The 23828-nt window shown below is 43.7% G+C and overlaps 1 protein-coding gene across 6 annotated transcripts in view; it reads left to right on the forward strand.

Annotated features, from left to right (window-relative positions):
- Window positions 1–23828, forward strand: part of ANKS1A (ankyrin repeat and sterile alpha motif domain containing 1A) — a 204557-nt gene that overhangs the window by 112664 nt on the left and 68065 nt on the right. For 5 of the 6 annotated variants that reach the window (XM_030802657.1, XM_030802656.1, XM_030802653.1 and 2 more), the window contains one exon: window positions 20556–21142. In XM_030802657.1, coding sequence (XP_030658517.1) covers window positions 20556–21142 — 587 coding nt within the window. Of the gene's footprint in view, window positions 1–20555; window positions 21143–21484; window positions 21535–23828 lie in introns of those variants that run through there. The other variant, XM_030802659.1, reaches the window with a different exon arrangement.

Here is a 23828-nt window from a genome sequence, read left to right on the forward strand (position 1 = left end):
TGTATTGATTGTGAAGAATTGATAACTATATTGAGCCTTCCAATCATCTTGGTAGATTTTTTTTTTTTTTTTTTTTTAAGACAGAGTCTTGCTCTGTCGCCCAGGCTGGAGTGCAGTGGCACGACCTCAGCTCACTGCAACCTCTGCCTCCCAGGTTCAAGTGATTCTCCTGCCTCAGCCTCTCGTGTAACTGGGATTACAGGCATCTACCACCATGCCTGGCTAATTATTGATTTTTAGTAGAGACGGGGTTTTGCCACGTTGGCCAGGCGGATCTTGAACTCCTGACCTCAGGTCATCCACCTGCCTCGGCCTCCCAAAGTGCTGGGATTACAGGTGTGAGCCACCAAGCCCGGCCATATTGGTAGATTTTTAATTAAAACATTTAGAAAAGGTGAAGTAGAACACCAATGCCCTCTCTAGTCATTTGATAATAAATTATACTTAAAAAACTAACCCTTAAAAAACAAGCAATTAATGTATGCTGTGTTTGAAAATGGTTCATAGTGAAGGAATAATTTTTAGCATCATGGAGGAGGGAGATTTCAATTCTTTCTTTCATTCAAAGGTTTCATCTGGAACCACTACAAGATAATTGACTCAACCTTTGGAAGAAAGAAAAGTGGAAAGTTAGACTAACTTCATAAGTGGGGCTGGTGTCCTTAGCTACCAAGTGTGCTTGAAAGGGATTTTGTATCCCCATATCAAGAGATCGTCAGGTTAAGGAGGGAACTGCCAAGGAGGACTTTTGGCTACTCATCTGGTCCTCCTATGCTTTGGTTTCTTCCAATTCTGCAATATTGGGCTAAGTGTTGAGAGTGGGTGGTATAGAAGCAGATTTAATTGAACCACAGGCTGTGGGATGCGCCTGCCTCAAGGCTTGTTGCTTAGATCACTCAAAGAGCTTTCAGACAAAATAGCTGAGACACTGAATATGAAAATGGGCTCTGCTAGTTTCTTAGAAGCCTTGCCTATCCTGGTAGCCTGGCAGGAAAAGCTAGCCTAGAAGGAGTGCCTGCTAAGGTTGGTATAAATGAGGCACATCAGCAGACCATGTGGTAGGTATTACTGAATCTTTTCTGCATTTCCTTTAATGTCATTGTGTTATGCAGCTTTTATGAATTAATTGATCAGTTTTCAAAAGGCCATGTTAGTGAGACAATCAGAGCTTTTAACCCCTCCTTAGTATAATTTAAAAAACTACAATGTGTGAGGGGTGGTGAGGGAGGAGAGAGACCCTCTCATATTGTTTTATACTCAGAAAAGGAAAGAGAAGCAAAACTAAAGGCAGGTAGCCCGGCACCTAGGAACCAGACCCAAAACCAAGGAACCAGACCCGAAACCAGGCCTCGGCCTGCCTGACCTAAGCCTGGTAGTTAAAATTCTACCCCTGACCTAGCAACTGATGTTATCTATAGATTATAGAAAGACATTGTAAAACTTCCCTGTCTATTTCACTGTAACCACTGGTGCATGCAGCCCCTGTCACATACCCCCTGCTTGCTCAATCGATCACGACCCTCTCACGCGGACCCCCCTTAGAGTTGTGAGCCCTTAAAAGGGACAGGAATTGCTCACTCACGGAGCTCGAATTTTAAGACACTAGCCTGCTGATGCTCCCAGCTCGGATTTTAAGACACTAGCCTGCTGATGCTCCCAGCTGATTAAAGCCACTCCCTTCACTATCTTGCTGTCCGAGGAGTTTTGTCTGCGGCTTGTCCTGCTACATTTCTTGGTTCCCTGACCGGGAAGCGAGGTGATTAACAGATGGTCAAGGCAGCTCCTTAGGCGGCTTTAGCCTGCCCTGTGGAACATCCCTGCGGGGAACTCCAACCAGCCAAAGCGACGCGGATCCTGAGAGTGTTCCCGGGTAGGCATTTGCCCCGATGGGACGCCTCGCCAGAGCAGTGTGTGGCGGGCCCCCGTGGAGGATCAGCACAGTGGCTGAACACAGGGAAGGAACTGGCATTTGGAGTCTGGATATCTAAAACTTGGTAAGACTCGTCTTTGGAACTTGCCCACTCCATCTGAGTGGAAGCGTGGCCTGATCACCCACGGTGTGTCTTTATCGGCACTTTGGTTTTGGTTTTGACTTGGTTTGAATTCCTTGACGGGATTGGTCTTGGGAACTTGCCTACTCCATGTGAGTGGAAGCGTGGCCTGATCACCCACGGTGTGCCTGTACCGGCACTTTGGTTTTTGTTTTTGACTTGACTTGGATTGCTTGATACTTTGGTTTTGGTTTTGACCTGGCTTGGATTTCGGGATACTCTGATTTTGGTTTTGATTTTGGTTTGGTGTAAACTACAAAAGTGTGTGTGTGCCCTTTTTACCTGTTCTTTGTTTTGTGGTATGCATGTGGTGTGAGCATGGTGTTTTGTCTCGAAGAAGCATGGGTCAGGCACAAATAAGCATGTGGTGTGAGCATGGTGTTTTGTCTCAAAGAAGCATGGGTCAGGCACAAATAAGCCCACACTACTAGGAACTATGTTGAAAAATTTCAAGAAAGGATTTAAGGGAGATTACGGTGTTACTATGACACCAAGAAAACTTAGAACTTTGTGTGAAATAGACTGGCCAGCGTTAGAGGTGGGTTGGCCATCAGAAGGAAGCCTAGACAGGTCCCTTGTTTCAAAGCTATGGCACAAGGTAACCTGTAAGCCAAGGCACCCAGACCAGTTTCCATACATAGACAGTTACAGCTGGTTTTAGACCCCTTCCCCTCCACAGTAGTTAAGAGAACAGCAGCATAAGCGGCTGGCAGAGGCAAGGAAAGACCAGCAGAGAGAAAGAGAGGAAACGACAGGAAGAGACAGAGAGACAAAGAAGGAGTCAAGAAAAGAGAGAGAGAGAGAGACAGAGAGAGAGGCAGAAAGAGGAAGAGACAGAGGCAAAAGGAAAGTCAAAGAGAGAGGCAGAAAGTCAAAGAGAGAAAAAGAGAAAGAAATATACAAGTAGTTAAGAAAAAAACAGTATACCCTATTCCTTTAAAAGCCAAGGTAAATTCGAAACCTATAATTGATAATTAAAGGTATTCTCCATAACCCTGTAACACTCTAATACCACTTTGTTGTCAGTGTAGTCAGTGTAAACAAGGGCGTATCCCGAAAGCACTGAGGCCTTCCTATCAAAAATCCTTAACCCAGTAACCTGCGGATGGCCCAGATGCATTCAATCTGTAGTGGCAGCTGCTTTGCTAATGAAAAAAGAAAAAAAAAAGCCATCTATACCAATTCTAAGTTAATTTAGACTAAACAAGGTCTTATTAATAGCAAAGGATAATTGAAATCCCAAACTTACAGGGTTTTCAACAAAAGTAAAGTTTGCTAAAAGTTAACAGTGTAGCATGTATTATAGTAACTTCTAATCTTGTGGCCTTAGACAGTCTAGTCCACAGACGTAAAGAAAGTTAACTTAAAAAAAAAAAAATGGTTATCTTGAAAAAAAAAAAAAAGGGGGGAGGCAAAATTTATGTAGAAAGAGTGTTGTATAGTAAATTCTTGTCCTGAAATAAATTAACCGGTTGTTTAAAGAAAAATATGTTTGTAATAAGTCAGAAAGTTGAGACATGTTGAAGAATTGTCTGTGAAAGTCGTGAAAGAAAAAACGTTATAAAAAAATTTATGCAAAAAATGTTGTATAATTTAAAAGTAATAAAGCCTCCTGGGTACTATTAAAGAAACAGTTTATGTGCAAGGTGTATAAGGAAAGTAAAATATACCTTTGGTAAAAGGATTATAAGGAGGCATAAGAATGTGGATTTTTACCTACATTAAAAGGTTAAAAAAAATTATTGCTTTGAAAGTTTAAGCAAGTTTTAAAATGTTAATTGTAAAAAAAAAATTCTGTATGTAAACATATTAGCTAAAGTTAAAAAGGTATCATTCAGTTTTTCTGTGAACTGGACATTAAAGTAAAAACGCAACAGGTTTTTCTTAAAGCACCAACCTGCTCTTTAACAAAAATTATGAAAGGTTAAAAAGAGTCTATAAAAACTTACCTTACGGTCAAACATGAAAAATTGGATAAATATGTCTATAAGGTTTTATTAAAATTAAGTTTAACATTAATAACACACTAATGTAAAGGTAAAATTTAGCTTATCTGGTATAAAAATCATACAAGAAGCATTATTAAATATAAAATGGTGTTTAGCTTTCTTTGGTCTAAAAACTAATAAAAATCGGTGCTGAAGGAAACATTCATTTTACTAGAGGATCATAGAGGTTAAAGACTTAAAACAAACTTTGGCAATTAAGACAGCATACCAAGATGCAAATGCCTGGTTGGAATGGATCAAATATTCCATCTGCACATTAAACAAAAGCAATTGTTATGCTTGTGCACATGGCAGGCCAGAGGCCCAGATTGTGCCCCTTCCACTAAGGTGGTCCTCTAGTCGACCAGGTGTGGGCTCCATGGTAGCTCTTTTCCAGGATTCTACAGCCTGGAGTAATAAGTCGTGCCAAGCTCTCTCTGCTATATCTCAAAGTCCAGCACCCTGCGGGTCAGCCCCTGAGGGCCTTCCAGCTTACATCTCCCAACACTAAGTTCGCTTCGTGTCTCTCACGACAGGGAGGAAACTTAGCATTCCTTGGAGACCTGAAGGGATGCAGTGAGCTTAAGAATTTTCAAGAGCTTATCAATCAGTCAGCGCTTGTTCATCCCCAAGCGGATGTGTGGTGGTATTGTGGTGGACTTTTACTGGGCACTCTGCCGAATAACTAGAGTGGCACTTGTGCTTTAGTCCATTTGGCTATCCCTTTCACCCTGGCATTTCATCAACCAGAGGAAAAAAAAAAATGGCAGTTGGAGTTTTAACCCAGACTGTAAGGCCCTGGCCAAGGCCAGTGGCCTATCTCTCAAAACAATTAGACAGGGTTTCCAAAGGCTGGCCCCCATGTCTAAGGGCCCTACCAGCAACAGCTCTGTTAGCACAAGAAGCAGATAAGCTAACTCTTAGGCGAAACCTAAACATAAAGTCCCCCCATGCTGTGGTGACTTTAATAAATAGCAAAGGACACCATTAGCTAATGAATGCTAGACTAACTAGATACCAAAACTTGCTCTGTGAAAATCCCCGCATAACCATTGAAGTTTGCAACACCCTAAACCCCACCACCTTACTCCTAGTATCAGGGAGCCTGGTTAAACATAACTGTGTAGAGGCATTAGACTCAGTTTATTCTAGTGGGCCCAACCTCCGAGACCATCCTTAAACATCAGTAGACTGGGAGCTGTATGTGGATGGGTAACTTTGCAGTTACCCCTGCAAAGTAACTCTAAAGAAGACGACAAGCCCTGCTTCAGTCACACACGGAAGCTGGCTGGTCCATGCATGGCCGAAGCGTGAGGAAGCTCATCGCGGGACTCATTTTCCTTAAAATTTGGACTTGTACAGTAAGGACTTCAACTGACCTTCCTCAGATGGGGACTGTTCCCAGTATATACATTAAGTCACTGAGGTAGGACAAAAGATAGCTACAGTACTATTATTTTATAGTTATTATAAGTGTACTGGGACTCTAAAAGAAACTTGTTTGTATAATCCTATTCTATCCAAGGTATGTAGCCCAGTCTCTAAATGTTATGTTTGTGGAGAAACTATAATAGAAGATCAATGGCCATAATAAGCCTGAGAATTAGTGCCTACAGACCCAGTTCCTGATGAATTCCCGGCCCTAAAGAATCACCCTGATCATTTCTAGGTTCTAAAAGTCTCAATTATTAGACAATATTGCATAGCTAGAAAAAGGAAAGAATTCACTAATTCTGTAGGATGACTTAGTTGCCTAGGACAAAAGCTGTATAATAGTACCACAAAAACAGTTACATGGTGGAGTTCAAACCACACAGATAAAAATCCATTCAGTAAATCTCCAAAGTTGCAGACTGTTTAAGCCCACCCAGAATCCCACCGGGACTAGACGGCCCCCACTAGGCTATACTAGATATGTGGACATAGAACCTACGCTAAGCTGCCTGACCAGTGGACAGGTAGTTGTGTTATTGGCTCTATTAAAACCATCTTTCTTCCTACTGCCCATAAAAACAGGCGAACTCCTAGGCTTCCCTGTCTATGCTTCCCGCAAAAAGAAAAGCATAGCTATTAAAAAATCAAAAAATAATGAATCGCCCCCTAAGCGAATCATACAATATTATAGGCCTGCTACTTAGGCACTAGACAGCTCATGGGGATACCAGACCCCCATTTACATGCTCAACCGAATCATACGGTTGCAAGCTGTTTTAGAAATCATCACTAATAAAACCGGTCAAGCCTTGACTATTCTGGCCCGGCAAGAAACTCAGATGAGAAATGCTATCTGTCAAAATAGATTGGCTCTCGACTACTTGCTAGCAGCTGAAAGAGAGGTCTATAAAAAATTTACCCTTACTAATTACTGTCTACACATAGATAATCAAAGGCAAGTAGTTAAAGACATAGTTAAAAATATGACAGAACTGGCACATGTGCCCGTACAAGTGTAGTACGGATTCGACCCTGTTTAGAAATTGGTTCCCAGCACTAGAAAGATTTAAAACTCTTATAATAAGAGTTATCTTAGTAATAGGAACCTGCTTACTGCTCCCTTGTTTGCTACCTGCACTTCTTCAAATGATAAAAAGCCTCATCGCTACCTTAGTTCACCAAAATGCTTCAGCACAAGTGTACTATATGAATCACTATCAATCTATTGCACAAGAAGACAGAAGTAGCGAAAATAAGAGTGAGAACTCCCACTAATAAAAAGTGAGAGTCTCAAAGAGGGGAAATGAGGGAAGAGAGACCCTCTCATATTGTTTTATATTCAGGAAAGGAAAGAGAAGCAAAACTAAAGGCAGGTAGCCCGGCACCTAGGAACCAGACCCGAAAGCAAGGAACCAGACCTGAAACCAGGCCTGGGCCTGCCTGACCTAAGCCTGGTAGTTAAAATTCCACCCTTGACCTAGTAACTGATGTTATCTATAGATTATAGAAAGACATTGTAAAACTTCCCGGTCTGTTCTATTTCACTCTAACCACTGGTGCATGCAGCTCCTGTCACGTACCCCCTGTTTGCTCAGTCGATCATGACCCTCTCACACGGACCCCCCCTTAGAGTTGTGAGCCCTTAAAAGGGACAGGAATTGCTCACTCGGGGAGCTCAGATTTTAAGACGCTAGCCTGCCGATGCTCCCAGCTGATTAAAGCCACTCCCTTCACTATCTTGGTGTCTGAGGGGTTTTGTCCGCAGCTGGTCCTGCTACAGTGGGATGGGAAATTTTTTTAATTATATTTTTAGGCTGGGTGCAGTGGCTTACTCCTGTAATCCTAGCACTTTGGGAGGCCGAGGCAGGTGAATCACTTGAGCCCAGGAGCTGGAGACCAGCCAGAACAACATAGCAAGACCCCTATCTCTAAAATAAAATTTTTTTAATTTTTAAAAATTAGATTTTTATATTATCTTCTTAGTATATGCTCACTGAGGAAGAAAAAAAACATTTCAAGCAATACAGAAATGAATATAAATAAAATGCTAAGGTTCTTCTCACCTCTCTGTTACTCACAGTTGCTACAGGTGACCATCATTTGAAAATGTGGTAGGCTAGGCGTGGTGGCTCACACCTGTAATCCCAGTACTTTGGGAGGCCAAGGAAGGAGGCTTACTTGAAGCCAGGGGTTCAAGACCAACCTGGCAACATAGTGAGACCCCATCTCTGCAAAAAAAAAATTTTTTTTAAGTAACTGGCTTTTTTTTTTTTGAGATGGAGTCTTGCTATCGTCCAGGCTGGAGTGCAGTGGCGCGATCTCAGCTCACTGCAGGCTCCGCCCCCTGGGGTTCACGCCATTCTCCTGCCTCAGCCTCCCGAGTAGCTGGGACTAGAGGCGCCTGCCACCTCGCCCGCCACCTCGCCCGGCTAATAATAGCAAAGTAATACCATCCTAATCTAACCACAGAGTTAAAAAAGAAAGTGTGGTATATATGATTCAGACCCTTTGTTATTTTTATACAAAAGTGACTATGTGAAATTCTTTGTTTGTATTTAAGCTAACGTGGGATTATATTTTACAAACTTTTTGTGAACTTGCATTTTGTATTTGCCTTGTCTATAGAGCACAGATACAATTTTATCTTGGTCCTTAAAATCTAGCTAAATATCCCATAACTCATTTTTTCCTTCTCCAGGATTTCTGTTATAAATTATGCTTCTGTGGACATTCTGTACATGTGTTCTTAAATACTTATAAAAGTATGTCTCTAAAAAAGATTGATAGAAAGTAGAATTAGCAGGTCAGAGTGTATGTGTATGTCTATATCTAATGGGTGGAGCTAAATTGCCCTCCCTTAATGGTGAAGAGGAGTACGCTCTTCATACCTTCACCAACATGGTGTATTATCAGTCTTTAATGTTTTCCACCATGATAAGCAAAAAACGTGCTATTTGTCATTGAAACTGAGCAACTTACCTTATTGATTAGTGTTACATGTTTAGTCTATGAGTTGCCTATTTTTTTCTATTTTTCTACATAGAAATTAGTGGTAGTGGAAACACTTTGTGTAAATACCTATAATATTAGGCCAAAGTAGTACTCAGAGGAAAGTTTATATTCTTAAATTCATTTGTTAAACAATAAGAAGGATTAAAATTTAACCAAAAGAAAGTAGCAGAGAGTAACTAATAAGAGATTGTTAGGGAATTATTGAGATAAAAGCAGATAGTATATTTCTGATATTTTATGTTATGTGTGCTATACCTTAGTGAAAGAAACAAAAGTAAAAGTAAAGAAGAAACCAAAAAGAGAGACTTGATCATTAAAATGAATTTGTATTTTTTTAAAGATTTCTGACAATTTTGATCAAGAAAGAGGAGAAAACCGCTACACGTGAGGATGCTATAAAGAATATTCTTGGCCGGGCATGGTGGCTCATGCCTGTAATCCCAGCACTTTGTGAGCCCAAGGTGGGTGGATCACTTGAGGTCAGGAGTTTGAGACCAGCCTGGCCAACATGGCGAAACCCCATCTCTACTAAAAATACAAGAAGTAGGCCGGGCGCGGTGGCTCATGCCTGTAATCCCAGCACTTTGGGAGGCTGAGGCAGGCGGATCACAAGGACAAGAGATCGAGACCATCCTGGCTAACACGGTGAAACCCTGTCTCTACTAAAAATACAAAAAATTAGCTGGGTGTGGCACGCGCCTGTAGTCCCAGCTACTCAGGAGGCTGAGGCAGGAGAATCACTTGAACCCGGGAGGCCGAGGTTTCATTGAGCCAAGATCACGCCACTGCACTCCAGCCTGGGTGACAGAGCAAGACTCCATCTTAAAAAAAAAAACAAACAAGAATTAGGCAGGCGTGATATCACACACCTGTAATCCCAGCTACTCAGGAGGCTGAGGCTGAGAATCACTTGAACCCAGGAGGCGCCTCTTTTTTGAGACTCTGTCTCAAAAAAATAAAAGAATATTCTTAATTGTACATTTTAAAATAACTAAAAGAGTGTAATTGGATTGTTTGTAACACAAAGGATAAATGCTTGAGAGGATGGATGCCTCCCTCTGCATGATGTAATTATTCCTCATTGTATGCCTGTATCAAAACATCTTGGTCAGGCGTGGTGGCTCATGCCTATAATCCCAGCACTTTGGGAGGCCGAGGTGGGCGGATCAGGAGATCAGGAGATGTTAGCCATCCTGGCTAACACGGTGAAACCCCGTCTCTACTAAAAATACAAAAAATTTAGCCGGGCATGGAGATGGGCGCCTGTAGTCCCAGCTACTCGGGAAGCTGAGGCAGGAGAATGGCATGAACCCAGGAGGCGGAGCTTGCAGTGAGCCAAGATCGCACCACTGCACTCCAGCCCGGGTGACAGAGTGAGACTCCGTCTCAAAAAACAACCAAAACAAAAAACAAAACAAAATCTCATGTACCCTACTATGTACCCACAAAAAATTAAAATTTTTAAAAATTTTTAAAATTAAAACTTCAGAAAAGAATATAGCCAGGCACAGTGGCTCACGCCTGTAATCCCAGCTCTTAGGGATGCAGAGATGGGAGAATAGCTTGAGCCCATGAGTTTGAGACCTGCCTGGGCAATATAGTGAGACCCTGTTCTCCACAAAAAAGAATAGAAAAAAAGACAAAAAAGAATATATAACCTCAAGAGATTTTAAAAATTAATAATAAGATGATTTGTAGGAATAAATTTTATGTGGTTAATCAGAGTTGCTGCCATCCCCTGGGAGGATTTAGAATTGTTTTGGGGGAGTTTTGGTCCATCACAACGACTGGTTAAGGTGGGGTTGCTACTGGCATTTTGCGCCTGGGGACCAGGAATGCTAAGCATCCTGTACTATGCAAGACAGTCCTTCACAGTGAATAATTTTCCTACCCAGAAATGCCATTTGTGCCTATAGAAAAACCAAAGCTGACAGAAGTGTAAAGCTTTAATAGATCTATGAAGTAGAAAGCCCATCCTCCAAAAAGACACGAGGCCCATGTGATTTTATGGTAGTTTTATTTAACTGGCTATTCCTGTTAAATTATTTCAAATGCGGAAAAAGTCTTCTGGAATCATCATACAGGGCAAGCATAACCAACAGCAGTGATTCCTGTTCTGTATAGCGTAGTCATTTATTTCTCTTTCATGTTTAACTCTTTGCTCGCTGGATGTTCTGGACATATTACCACTCGGAGAAATAGTGGACAACTTTCCAGGTTTGATAGCAAATGGGAATGTAGCCAAGAGCTCTAAAAGCCATCTTGTTCTCTCTGGTGCTTTTTTGTAGCATCCACTAATAGTGCTTGGGTCCAGGTGAAGTGGTACTTAACAGAGGACAATCATGAATGATTATCTGAAGACAGTGATACATATGGACTTTTTGGCGTGCAGCTACACTTCAGAGGTTTTTGAGATTAAGTCAGTATTTCTGAGAGCTACGCATTTGAGTCTGTGCACAGTTTGTGCATGAGTATGAAGACCTTAATCCTTCCAAAGGGGAGGAAACGGTTTTTAGCTTCTCCCTCTACTCCTACATCAGAGTACCAATTCCTTAGCCTTTGGGGAATTCTAGAGTGTAAATCTTGGCTTTTCCCTTTGCCAGTTTTGGATTGTTTTCTCAGGTGTGCTTCCATCTCTAGTCCCACTTTTACTGTTGGTTTAATGAGATTTCAAGAAGAAGAGAAAATAGGTACCTGTGTTCGATCTATCATCTTTACCAAGAAGTCCGGGCTAGATTTTCAAAATAAATACCCAGGAGTATGTTTGGATGCTTTTTCCAAAGGGAAAACATATCAATGAGACAGTTTGACAATTAAGCCTTATCTTCAGCAGCTTCCTCTTCTCTCGCCATCTTTTTTTTAAATAGACAGGGGTCTTGCTCCATTGCTAGGTTGGGATGCAGTGGCGCAGTCATAGCTCCCTGCAGCCTCAAGCTCCTGGGCTCAAGCAATCCTCCCTCCTGCTTTAGCCTCCTGAATAGCTAGACTAAAGGCATGTGCCACCATGCCCAGCTAAAAATTTGTTTTAGAGATGGGTTCTCACTGTATTGTCCAGGCTAGTCTCAAGCTCCTGGCCTCAAGCAATCTCACCTCAACCTCCCATGTAGCTGGGGTCACAGGCACAAGCCACTGCACTGGACTTTTCTCACCTTCTTGCATTAGAGGAGCTCCTGCACAAAGTCCTGCTGAATAACTGTCTTCCTCTTATTAATTTATGTTTCTGAGTTGGAATAGTTCAATTTTTTTTCCGTTGTGGAACAAGTCCAAGCCTTATGAACTGTGCTTCTAAATTTTCCTCCACCATATGTATTGACAGCCATTTATATACATGTATATTATGCATTTATATACATGAGACATATGTAAAGTAACTGAAAGATGACAGAATATGTTAAATTCACATAAAAGTGGTATAAAAGTAATTTTGGTGTCCAAAAGAGGGATAAATTATGTCAGTGTAAGAGATCATGGATGGCTTTATTAATGAAATCACACTTGAGCTGAACCCCTAGATAGAGTTGTACCTGATAGGCAAAAGTAAGGAAGGAGAGAGCATTCCAGGCAGGAGGAGTGGCATAGACAACAGTGAGATGATGGGAGGAGGTACAGAGAACATGTCTGGAGAATGGTGAGAGTAATCCAGTTTGGCTGGAACAAAGGGAACTTGTCATAGAGCATTGGGTCTCCACCGTCACTGTTTATTCCCAAGACAATGCAGTGTTGTTGAGGCTTTTTAAATCAGGTGACAGGATAGGAGCCACACTTCACAAATATACAATTGTGGATTCTTAGATTGCTTAGACTGGGAGAGACTGGAGGCGGGAATTCCCTAAAGTCAAGAGACTTCACAGAGTCTCTCGAAGGTAATTGGAGCCCAGACTAGAGGGACAGTAGGAAGTTATAGGAAGGGAGGTATGAATGGGAGAGGTATAGAAGAAGCAGAATTAACAGGACCATGGAACAAAATGTATAGGAATGAGGAGAGGAATTTGAGGATGATTGTGAGGTTTGAGCTTGGTTAATTAAGAAAATAATGTACAACTAACAGAAATAGAGAATTGAGGGAGGGGCATGTTTGAGGGAAGATGTTAAGTCCGGTTTCAAATGTGTTAAGTTTGAGGTGTTTTAGGTACCAGAGAACATCCAAGTGAAGATACTTCATAAACACTTGGAAATATGAGTCTGATGAAAGATGTGAAGATTAGAAATACAGATTTAGGAATCATCCAAGTTGAGGTGATTCTTAATATAAAAGAGAATCCAGGCTGGGCGTGGTAGATCTTGCCTGTAATCCCAGCACTTTGGGAGGTTGAGGTGGGTGGATCACTTGAGGCCAAGAGTTCAAGACCAGCCTGACCAGCATGGTGAAACCCCATCTCTTCTAAAAATACGAAAATTTACTGGGTGTGGTGGCGCAAGCCTATAATCCCAGCTACTCGGGAGGCTGAGTCATGAGAATCATTTGAACCTGGGAAGCAGAGGTTGCAGTGAACCAAGATCATGCCACTGCACTCCAGCCTGGGTGACAGAGCAAGACTCTGTCTCAAAAAAAAAAAAAAAAAAAAAAAATCCATTGCTGAGAGACGAGAGAGATTGAAGAGGTCCAAAACAGAACTTAGCCTGGGCAACATAGTGAGATCTTGTCTCTACGAAAATAAAAAATTTTTAAAAATTAGCTGGGTGTGGTGGTGTGCACCTGTAGTCCTAGCTACTTGGAGGCTGAGGTGGAAGAACTGCTTGAGCCCAGGGGGTCGAGTCTGCTGAACTCCAGCCTGGGCGACAGAGTGAGACCCTATCTCCAAAATAATAATAATTTTTTTTTTTTTTTTAAAAAGAGTAGAGCTTATGTTTAGAGGCACAAGGGGAAAGAAACGTAGGAAGATAACTGGGATAATGCAATATCTTAGGAGCCAAGGCTGAATGTGACAGAAAATCCTCAATAACTGAGGTTGAACAAGATAGAAGTAAGGAGTGCTGGGCTCAACAACAGTTCATGACCATTAAGGACCCAGTCCCCTTCTGCCATCTCATGGTTCAAGATGGCTATCCAAGTTCAAGCCATCAGCATGGGAAGGAAGAAAGGGGAGAATGGCACTTTAAAGATAGTTCCCAAAAGTTACACATGCCACTTTCACTTATAACCCACTGACCAGAACTTGGTCATGTGGTTACACCCACCTACAAAGGAGGTGGGAAATGATTGTCTTTATTCTAGGTGGCTGTGAACCTAAAAGTCCCATAACCAAGGAAGGAAGGGGAGAGTGGGTACTGGGGGCAATGGGCAAACAGTATCCATTGATACAGAAAGAGCTAGAAGGATGAAAACTAGAAAAGGGGTTAGGCAGTTAGAAGGCCATTGGTAAATCCTAAATGGGGTCTAATTTCTAAGGTAGGAGAGAAGTGATGAAGTTACCCCCCAATTTTTACATGGTATTGAGAGTAGTCGTTTAGAAAGTTTGATCGGTCTTCTTGGGAAATTGGTGTGATTGTTCTCCAAAAAATGCAGGTGCTGTGGGTAAAGATGATGGCTTAAAGAGAGCAGAAGAGATGAGGAAATCGATCTTACATAGTTTTCAAGAGATGAATGAAAAGCTCACTGGGCCTAGTAATCAAGCTGGCATTTGAATTCTTGCTCTAGCACTTACTGGATGGTGACCATTATTTAGGGAATCATTTAACCTCTTTAAGCCTCAGTTTCTACATGTAGAAGGGATACTAATCCTTAACTCATGGTTGTTGTGAATATTAAAAAGAAAATGCTTGGCATAGTGTCTGGCACAGAAGGAGTAGTACTCAGTAAGTAGTAGCTGTTGCAAGCCAGCTGAGTTAGGTGAATTGGTAGAGGACTCAAGTCAGTTGTTTCTCGAGTATTTAAAAGGGCTCAACATTCCAGCAACTGGAGAAGGGAAAGCAAATGGCTATGAATACCCACTACAAGAACTGGCAGAAGATCAAGGGGAGCAAGGACAGCAAATGTGCTATTAAATTAGGCATGATTAGAAATCGTGGCTGGTTGGAAGCTGATCCAGGCAAAGCTGGTATATTGAAAACTAGGGAAGTGTGGGGGCCAGAGGTTAGAGGTCCAATGACAGGCAGAGAACAGACGCTTTAGGAGTTCAAGAAGATGGGGGAGATGTATTGAGGTAATCAAGACCAAGTCAATGTGAAACAGTCTTAAGTCCCAAAGCTGAGCTATACCTATGGGCCCCAAGGTGAGTACAGGTGGCTCCTAGTCTGAAGATTCTCCACTGTGCTGTTACATGTAATCCCAAACCAAACTTACAAAAATACTGGCCTTCCCTGGCATTTGAGTTTTATTCTGCCTTGTTAAAAGGGCTACTCAGAAGAAATCAGTCTCCTTTGCAGAGTCAGGAGAAGGGAAACCAGCCTCTGTGTGCAGTGTTAGCATGATGAGCTAAGAGTTCAGAAATGACTGTAAATGAAAAATGGTGATAATGATAGCAGCTATCATTTACTGAATGCTTCCCACGGGCCAGCTGCCATGCTGATTTCATTTATGTTGATTATGTCATTGTATATCTTGTGACAGATCTTCAGGGTAGGGGCTATTTTTGTCCCTGTTTCAGAGCTGAGGAAGAAAAGGTTAGGTATTGGAGCTGAGACTTAAACCCTAGTGTGACTGAATCCAAAGCCTGTACTTTTAACCATGAGGCTAAAACCATTTCATCAAAAGCCTTGCTGCTATTCATGTTCTTAACATCACAGAACTGGAAGGGACTATAGAGAGGTCATTTAATCACAGATTCAAACCAGCCTAAATCCCAAAGCCCTGGAGAATGCATCCCAGGCATTCATTTTTTGAAAGAGACCTAGAGAGGAAAAGTCACAGGGCTGGGACTAAAACATGGGCTTCTTGAATCCCTGTCTAGCTCTTATTCTATTTCTCAGGTTGCCATGGACCAAAATGAACCCTCAGTCTATTTGTCTTATCAAATTGCAGTCTTCAGCAAGTGTCTGAATAACTTGGTCAGGACCTTCCTTCCAGGGAGAGCCTGGTGACCCTCTGAAAGCAGCCATGTACTTGGGAGTTCTCCTGCACACCCATGGTTTTTGACACTCACTATAGTGACTAGGCAGCTGGAGGATTCCAATCCTAATGATACGGAGAACACAAAACAACATGGGACACTGGGTCCTCCAGCCTTCTTCTCTGGGCCTGAGGGTTGATTTGAGTTAGCAACTCCTCACATGAGCTGCGTTCTTCAGCCTTAATTTAAGTGGGCAGAGGTGAATGAAAATGTGTAAATGTTGAAATGTTATTATTCAAGAGCCCTTGAGATCCCATAGCTCATCGTGGTAATTAAAATGCAGCACAGAAGACCCCTTGCTTCAGTAGCTCACAGGGTAAAAGGAAAATGAATGAGGATCACAAGTTGATGGGATTGGGAATTAGCATGCTGGTGTGCCATACTGAGTAGAGCAGCTGGCCTTGATGTATGAGTAGCATAAGAAACAGGCCTCCCTCCCTGTGTGCCATTATCTCCTTGTTTCTCTCCTAGAAGAGCAGACTGTGGGGAGGGCAGAGCTCGGGAAGTAGTGTAGGAGAAAGGCCTAAGGGTCTCTTCTGCAACTTCACTAGTCCCTGGGCGTAAGGTTTGTTGCCCAGGGTGGTCTCTAACTCCTGAGCTCAAGTGATCCTCCTCTCTCAGCCTCCCAAAGTGCTGGGATTACAGGCATGTGCTGCCACACCTGGCCCTTCTCTGCCTTTTCTAATGTATTTTTACTTCTCTGTAAGCCTGACAAGGTCTTATTTCTCCTTCAGTGCTCAGCTCGAAAGCTACCTCTTCTGAGAAGCCTTCTGGTTCAAAGTAAACAGGCTTTCCTTTTTGTCTGCCAAGCATATGATTTATGCTTGTCTTAAAGCATCTATTGAGGCAGACTTGGTGTCTTTATTTATTTATTTATTTTTTATTTTTTGGTGAGACAAAGTCTTGCTGTGTCTCCCAGGCTGGAGTGCAGTGGCATGATCACAGCTCACTGCAGCCTTGAATTTCTTGACTCAAATTATCCTCCCATCTCAATCTCCCAAGTAGCTGGGACAGCAGGTGTGCACCACCACACCCAGCTAATTTTTAAATTGTTTATAGAGATGAGGTCTCGCCATGTTGCCCAAGCTGATCTTGAACTCCTGAGCTCAAGCAATCCTCCCATCTCAGGTTCCCAAAGCGTTGGGATTATAGGCATGAGCCACCACACCTGGCCTCTTTATCCTCATATCACCTGGGTGCCTCCTGAGGGCAGACACTTCATACATTTGTCCATGGGATGAGTGGTTACAGTGACAGTTCTGGGGCCTGTCTCAGAGTTTCTCACTGCAGCCCTCTCACCATATTACCTTCTGTCCCTTCCTTCTGCTGTTCAGAGTTACAAGGATGGTGAAGGTAATGAATGCCTGTGAAGTGCTGTATATCGTACAGAGTACTTTCATGTACCTTATCTTTGATGATCCTTGTGACAGACCTGTGAGGAACGGAGAAGTAGTTGGTCTCATCTGTGAGCAAAGTGTGTTGTAACGGACCCTGTGTGGAGGATAATAACAATTTCAACATCTATTGAGAGTGTGGCATGTGCCAGACATGGTTCTTAATGCGTCACACGTATAATTTAATTACTGCAACAATCCCCCAATTAAGATCCCAGAATTGCACAAAGAAGTGAAGTAATTTGCTTAAAAACTGCTTCTTGATCAGTATATTCTATTGTTAGCACCTTGTCCCTAAGAGACCTTATATTATCCTTACTTTGCAGAAGGAAAAAACCATTGAGTAATTCTTTTCCTGCCCATTGATCTGCCAAAAAAACTCATCTTGGCCTTGGATGTAGTTTTTAATGGGAACAAGAACACCAGCCTTAGGCTCTTAGATCTCGGCAAGCTTTTCAGATACCAAAGTGTCTTTCTTAGGAATTGCCTGGCTAAGTCATATGATTATAAGAATTTCTTTCCATCATTTCTTATATTCCACAAAATATTGGTGGATTGTGGTTTCTCTAATAGGATTATGACCCTCAGAGATTCTTCTTCCACATATTTCCTTCCTCCGTAAGTTTCCATTCTTTCCTTCTGCCCACTTCCTTCCCCTTGGCATGGTCTGGTATTGAGCCCTTGGCATCTGTCTCTCTTTCATCATTGATAGCTAGCGTGAATGGGTGGCTGTTTCACAGGGCCTGCATTGTTAGCTCCCACAGCAGCAGTTCGAACATTCTCTGTGGCCTGGGTTCTGAGGTCCACCCAGGCAGTGTGAGCCAGGCTGGCCCCCAGTTCTGAGCTACGGTGTTTCCTTTCATTGTTGGTGCCTTAGCTCCCAGTTGTTAAATGTGAAGCTGGAAGTTGATACAAAGCAGTAGAAGCCTGTGCTCCTTTTATGAAAGTCATCTTGCATTCAAATGTAGTCAGAGGGACATTGTACCTTAGGCCAGGATCTGTAGGAAGTCGGCTGTTAGAATGTGGTCCCAGAGATGGCAAATTTTGCAGCCTGATTAACTCTCCCCATCAGCTTCCCCTAGAAGTACTATTGACCTGAACCACATTAAATGGTCATGTGTCATCCTCACTGTAGCCCCACCATGCAACACCACTGGGTAGCTTTGTTCTGGCTGCCAGTTGTTATACGTAATATTCATAGCCATGAGTCGTGGCTTCCTGGGGCCTCAGTTAAGCTATATGAAACTCTTATGTGCATTCCTTCTTCCCTAGAGAAAGGATTCAAGTTTTCAGGGCTTGTTCATTGCTCAGGACCTGACCTTTGGGGTATAGCATTTTTGAGTTGAGGTGTGGAAGTCCCAAAGTGGTCAAGTGTAGAGAAGGGGCCCAGCACAGTGGCTCACGCCTGTAATCCAGCACTTTGGGAGGCCAAGGCGGGCAGATCACTTGAGGCGAGGAGTTTGAGACCAGCCTGGCCAACATGGCAAAACCCCGTCTCTACTAAAAATACAATAAAATTAGCTGGGCGTGGTGACACACACCTGTACTCCCAGCCACTCAGGAGGCTGAGATGGGAGAATCACTTGAACCCAGGAGGCAGAGGTTGCAGTGAGCCAAGAGTGTGCAACTGCACTCCAGCCTGGGCGACAGAGCAAGACTTGGTCTCAAAAAAAAATAAAAAAGTGTAGAGGAGGGAGATGCCAAAGTTGGTGCTCCTGTGCTCCTGTGGATAAGTAATCAGAGCCATAAAGTGGAGCTAATTGGCTGCCCCTGGCCACTTCTCTAGACTCGTGAAAAGCTGAACAGACTGTGGAGACTGAACTGCTCTTCTGGAGCTGGGAGGGGGAGAGGGGGCTATGTGGGAACTGTATCCCTGCTCAGACCTCAGCGAGTTGGGCTCACTGTGAGAGCTGGTTGTTGAGACCACTTCTTAAAGGCTGTTTTGGAAGAACCACTGTTTCAGGACAGTAGCGTCATGCGTGGGCATTGGAGACTGTGTTTTAGTACATTGTGTTTATAAAGCACTGCTCATTTTGCACCGCTCCTCACCTGGCTACCCTCTCCAGTTGCAGAACTGAATCTCAAGAAGGGGCTTTGGGCCTTCAGGCGTGCTGATGAGGGAGAGTGGCTGCTGTGTAGGCAGCAACAGGAGAGGTACCCAGGCAGGCGTCTCGCATCCCTAAGGGGGAGAAGTGTGCCATCATGACATGGTGGAGACCTGGATTCTCATCACTATCATGACATTAAAGGGATTTTTAAGTATCATGCAGCCCAGCCCAGTCACTTTAGACACTGAGGCCCAATAAGATGAAATCACTGCCAAGGCCACACAGCTAGAGAACAGCTCAGCCAGGACCAGAGCCAGATCTTCAGGCTCCTAGGTTAAAGTCTTCTCCCGCACCACCTGGGGTAACCACTAAGACTCCTCATCTGTAAACATAGTTGACCCTTTTGGTTCTAACATTCTCTGAGCTCATGAATAGTTCTTGAGAGTTTTGAGCAGACTAGGAAATTGTTTGGTGTAGGTGCAATAGATTCCACGTATAGAGAAGATTAAATTGAATATTATGGAATGTGAGCTAGTGCTGGACATAGTGTTATTTACTCTGATGATGTGGGTTAGAATCCTTAATGGGACTGAGTTCATGCAAGGAAAGCCCCTGGGTGTGCCAGTGTAGTGCTGATGTTAGATTCTGATTTGGCCAATTATTTATGCTACTTCAGGGCGAGGTATTTGAATGTACAGTAGTAGTTGGCCTCATGAGCTAGTAGTGTCAGATTTCTAGGATGTTAGGGAAGTCTCGAGAGAACTGCACATGTCTCCTGGCATTGACAGATTAGACCATTTTGTTTTCAGTGGATCAACTAAGGTTAAACTTAAACAAATATGAGCAGCTGGGAGATTTTGGAAGAAGCAAGATGTGCACATTCTCAAAAAAAAAAAAAGAGAGAAAGAAAAGTCTGTGCTCCCTGAGGAAGGAAGGATGAGGCGTGGAACTCGGAATGGCCCCCTCTGAGGAAGGAAGCAGTTATTTCTCTGCCGTTTTGTTTCTGTTAAGGAATTCCAGAAGTTGCAGGTTGTGGATCATGACCTCTTTTTTTTTTTTTTTTTCTGTTGCTGCTTGCCAGAGGAAGGGAGGGCGGGTGGCCTTTAAATAACACTTTGGCCTTTATGGAAATGTATCAGATGTTCCAGGAGTGGGTCTCACTGCTCGCGCTTGCTCACTGGTGCTCTCGCTTTTGCTCCACGTTCACTCACTCTGTCCTGACTTGTGTCCTTTCTCTAGGTTATAGTTAACACTCTTCTCGCCTTATATAGCAAGGTCTGGTCGTTAATGTTAACAGAAATCTAACAACAGGGAAGGCTGCCAGATAGCATTAATCAGGCCAGTGTTTGGAATTTCATAAATGCCCTGACTTTGGGTACAAATTGAACATTAAGAACAATATGAAAACTGTCTTCCTTCCTCTCTCTTCTTCTCTCCTCTCCTCCTCCCCAGCCTATCCAGTTTCTGTCTCTCTTTCTCTGTGAATTCCTCTGCTCTGCTGTATGCTTGCTGCATTGGAACTTTGTTGATTTTTGCCACGTTTAATTTTTTATTTCTCTGTCTCTCCGTCCACTCCAAGACCACACGCGGAGCAGCAGCAGCCGGAGCCAGGACTCTACGGAGGGGCAGGACGGGCAGGTCCCAGAGCAGTTCTCAGGCCTCCTCCACGGCTCCTCCCCAGTGTGCGAGGTGGGGCAGGACCCTTTCCAGCTGCTCTGCACCGCTGGCCAGAGCCATCCAGACGGGTCCCCCCAGCAGGGCGCCTGCCACAAGGCCAGCATGCAGCTGGAGGAGATGGGTGTGCATGCTCCTGGAGCCTCCCAGCCCAGTGCCCTGGACCAGAGCAAGAGAGTGGGCTACCTAGCAGGCCTGCCCACCACCAACAGCCGCTCGCACCCTGAAACTTTGACTCACACAGCATCTCCGCACCCTGGTGGTGCTGAGGAAGGAGACCGGAGTGGGGCCAGGAGCCGAGCCCCTCCCACCAGCAAACCCAAAGCTGAACTCAAACTCAGCCGCAGCTTGTCCAAGTCTGACTCTGATCTCCTGACCTGCTCACCCACAGAGGACGCTACCATGGGGAGTCGGAGCGAGTCCTTATCCAACTGCAGCATTGGGAAGAAAAGGCTAGAGAAGTCACCCTCCTTCGCCTCGGAGTGGGATGAGGTAAGGCTGACATGACGTCACAGGGAGCTAGGCTGGCCAGGCTGGCCGCAGCCCACCACAGCTCCCCTGAGTGCCAACTCTCAGGCCCAGGATCTGGGCAAGGTTGCTCTGGTTCTTTCACTCCGTAACTAATGTGTTTCTGACAATCGTAAGAAGAGGTGAGCCTCAGGTAGTCTGGATCACAGAGGACAGGTCTATTAATGGTTAAATTAGAGGGTGGAGGCCCCAGCAGAGCAGGGCTGAGGGAGGGGCAGTTTCTAGAAATGACATGCTGTTTGGAAATATTTGGATCCCATCAGCCCCATTGAGAGAATCATGCTCACCCTGGAGATGTTTAAGAAGAGCTGGAGTACTTCCTATGAGTGCTTCAGGAGGAAAAGAGAAGATCCAGGGTTAGCTGAGAGGTGTGAGGGGTGTTTGTGTTTAGGGGAGGACAGGGGTAGGGCTGGGGGGAAAGCTGCTGAAAGGGGGCTTTTCTTTTTTTTATATATAATTTCAACTTTTATTGTAGATTCAGGGGGTACATGTGCAGGTTTGTTACATGGGTATATTGCATGATGCTGAGGTTTGGGGTACGATTGATCTCATCACCGAGGTAGTAGGCATAGTACCCGATAGTTAGTTTTTCAGCCCTTGCCCCCACTCCCTCCCCTCTCCAGTAGTCCCCAGTGTCTATTGTTGTATCTTTATGTCCATGAGTACCCAGCATTTGAGGGAGAACATGCCGCACTGTTTGGTTTTTCTGTTCCTGTGTTAATTCACTCAGGATAATGGCCTCCAGCTGCATCCATGTTGCTTGCAAAGGACACGAGCTCATTCTTTTTTATAGCTGCGAGAGAAAGGCTTTTCTATTCCCTGCTTCTCCATGGTTATTCTTACTGTGCTGTCCTGGAAGGCCAAATACTTCTTCCAGCAGAAGGGTCCTGCCCATCCCACATTCCCAGATTGGTCAGGCAGAAGAGGGCTAAGTGGTTCAGGAAATGAAGATTAGGGAGTAGAAAACATTGGGAGTCAGAGGCCCAGTTTTCTTTCATAGCCATTATTAGTTGGAAATATGTACCAAAGTATTCCTCTGTGACCTATGGCATGTCTCGCTGAGCAGAAGAATGTGTTTCTCAAAGATAGGTAAACACCCTGGGAATGTTAAAGTACCACCCTTGCAAGCTTCTTACTGAGTGGAAGCTGCCTTTGAAGTGGACTGGGTCTGTCTCTGAGGAATAATTTCAAGAACTGCATTTAGCTCTCCAAGAGGAGGGGAACACTACAGCTGACATGTCCATTTGAACAATCTGTACACTTAATGCCCTACCCAACTCTATTTGGGTAGGTGCTGGAAAGTTATGTAAACCAAAGCCAATCCATTTCCAGTGAAGGATCGGGGTTGGGGGCGGGGGCTGTGCTTCCAGCGCTACCTCCAGATAAGGTATAAGATGAAGCTTAAGATTCTGATTAGGCAGAGACAGAGGAATCCTGTGCAAAAGATTTTCATTGCTTAGTAAACAAAGATTTGGTGAGCTTGTGCTAGATGCCTGGCCACTCGTGGAAAATCACTATGAGTGAGATAGCTCTGGGGGAGAGGGGTGCCAGGAGATTACACACTGGAGTGTGTATATTTGTAGGAATGTATGCTCTACCTTTGTTTTTTAAAACAGAGTTTTACTAATTTACAGTCAGCTATAGGAAAAGTTCAAGATAAATTTAAGAGGAGGGTGAAGATAAGTGCAGTGTGCTCTGAAATGGCCATAGAGGTTAAGAGAGAAAACATCAGTGACTCTCACCCAGGTCTGAGATTTTTAAAAAATCAGTGTTTTGGGGAGTGGAGACAGGAGGTATGAGAGGGTGGGAAGAGATTCAGGAAAGACCACTAGAGCAATGGGATTTGACATGGAATTAAAAGACCGAGTCTTATGGTTAAAACCAGATTGAAGCTGGCGGGACGAGGAGAGGTGGGTGGAGAGAGCGGCGTGAGCAGAGGCATGGAGCTGGGAAAGCTCAGGTCATTTGGTTTGTCTAGTGTGCTGAGTGTGTGTAAGGGCAGAATGAGAAATAAGGGTAGAAAGTGAGATTTGCACCAGGGTAGTGAGAGGGCCTCGAGCATCAGGCCAAGAGATGAGTACAGCCAGCCCTCCATATCCATGGTTTTCTGCATCTGTGGGTTTAGCCAACTGTGGATAGAAGTGTTTGGGGGAAAAAATAACAAAACAACAATAAAAAATAATGCAAATAAAAATACAGTATAACAATTACTTACATATAGCATTTACATTGTATCAGGTATTAGAAGTAAACTAGAGATGATTTAGAATATACAAGATGTGTGTAGGTTATATGCAATGTTATTTCATGTCAGGGACTTAAACATCCACAGGTTTTGATATCCAAATGGTGTTCTGGAACCAATCCCTAGTGGATACTGAGGGATGACTCCTGGATATGCTATCAAGGCAGTATCTCAGAATCCTTTAAACAGGCTGGAAGACAGCTTTACCAGTCTAATGAATCACTTCTTCTTTGTGGCTCCTTCTGAGCGTATCCCCACCGGAGAGGTCAGCAGTGCTGGGCGATTCTTCACAGGATATTTATGTCCTGTTAACATGCAGCATTTCTGGGCAGTCTTATGGGCTCCACTGTTTCCTCCTGGCCAAGAAATACAAAATCACCTGGGCAAAGCTGGGCTTAATTGAGG

Source organism: Nomascus leucogenys, chromosome 22a, assembly GCF_006542625.1.
Source record: "Nomascus leucogenys isolate Asia chromosome 22a, Asia_NLE_v1, whole genome shotgun sequence".
Classification (NCBI taxonomy): domain Eukaryota; kingdom Metazoa; phylum Chordata; class Mammalia; order Primates; family Hylobatidae; genus Nomascus; species Nomascus leucogenys.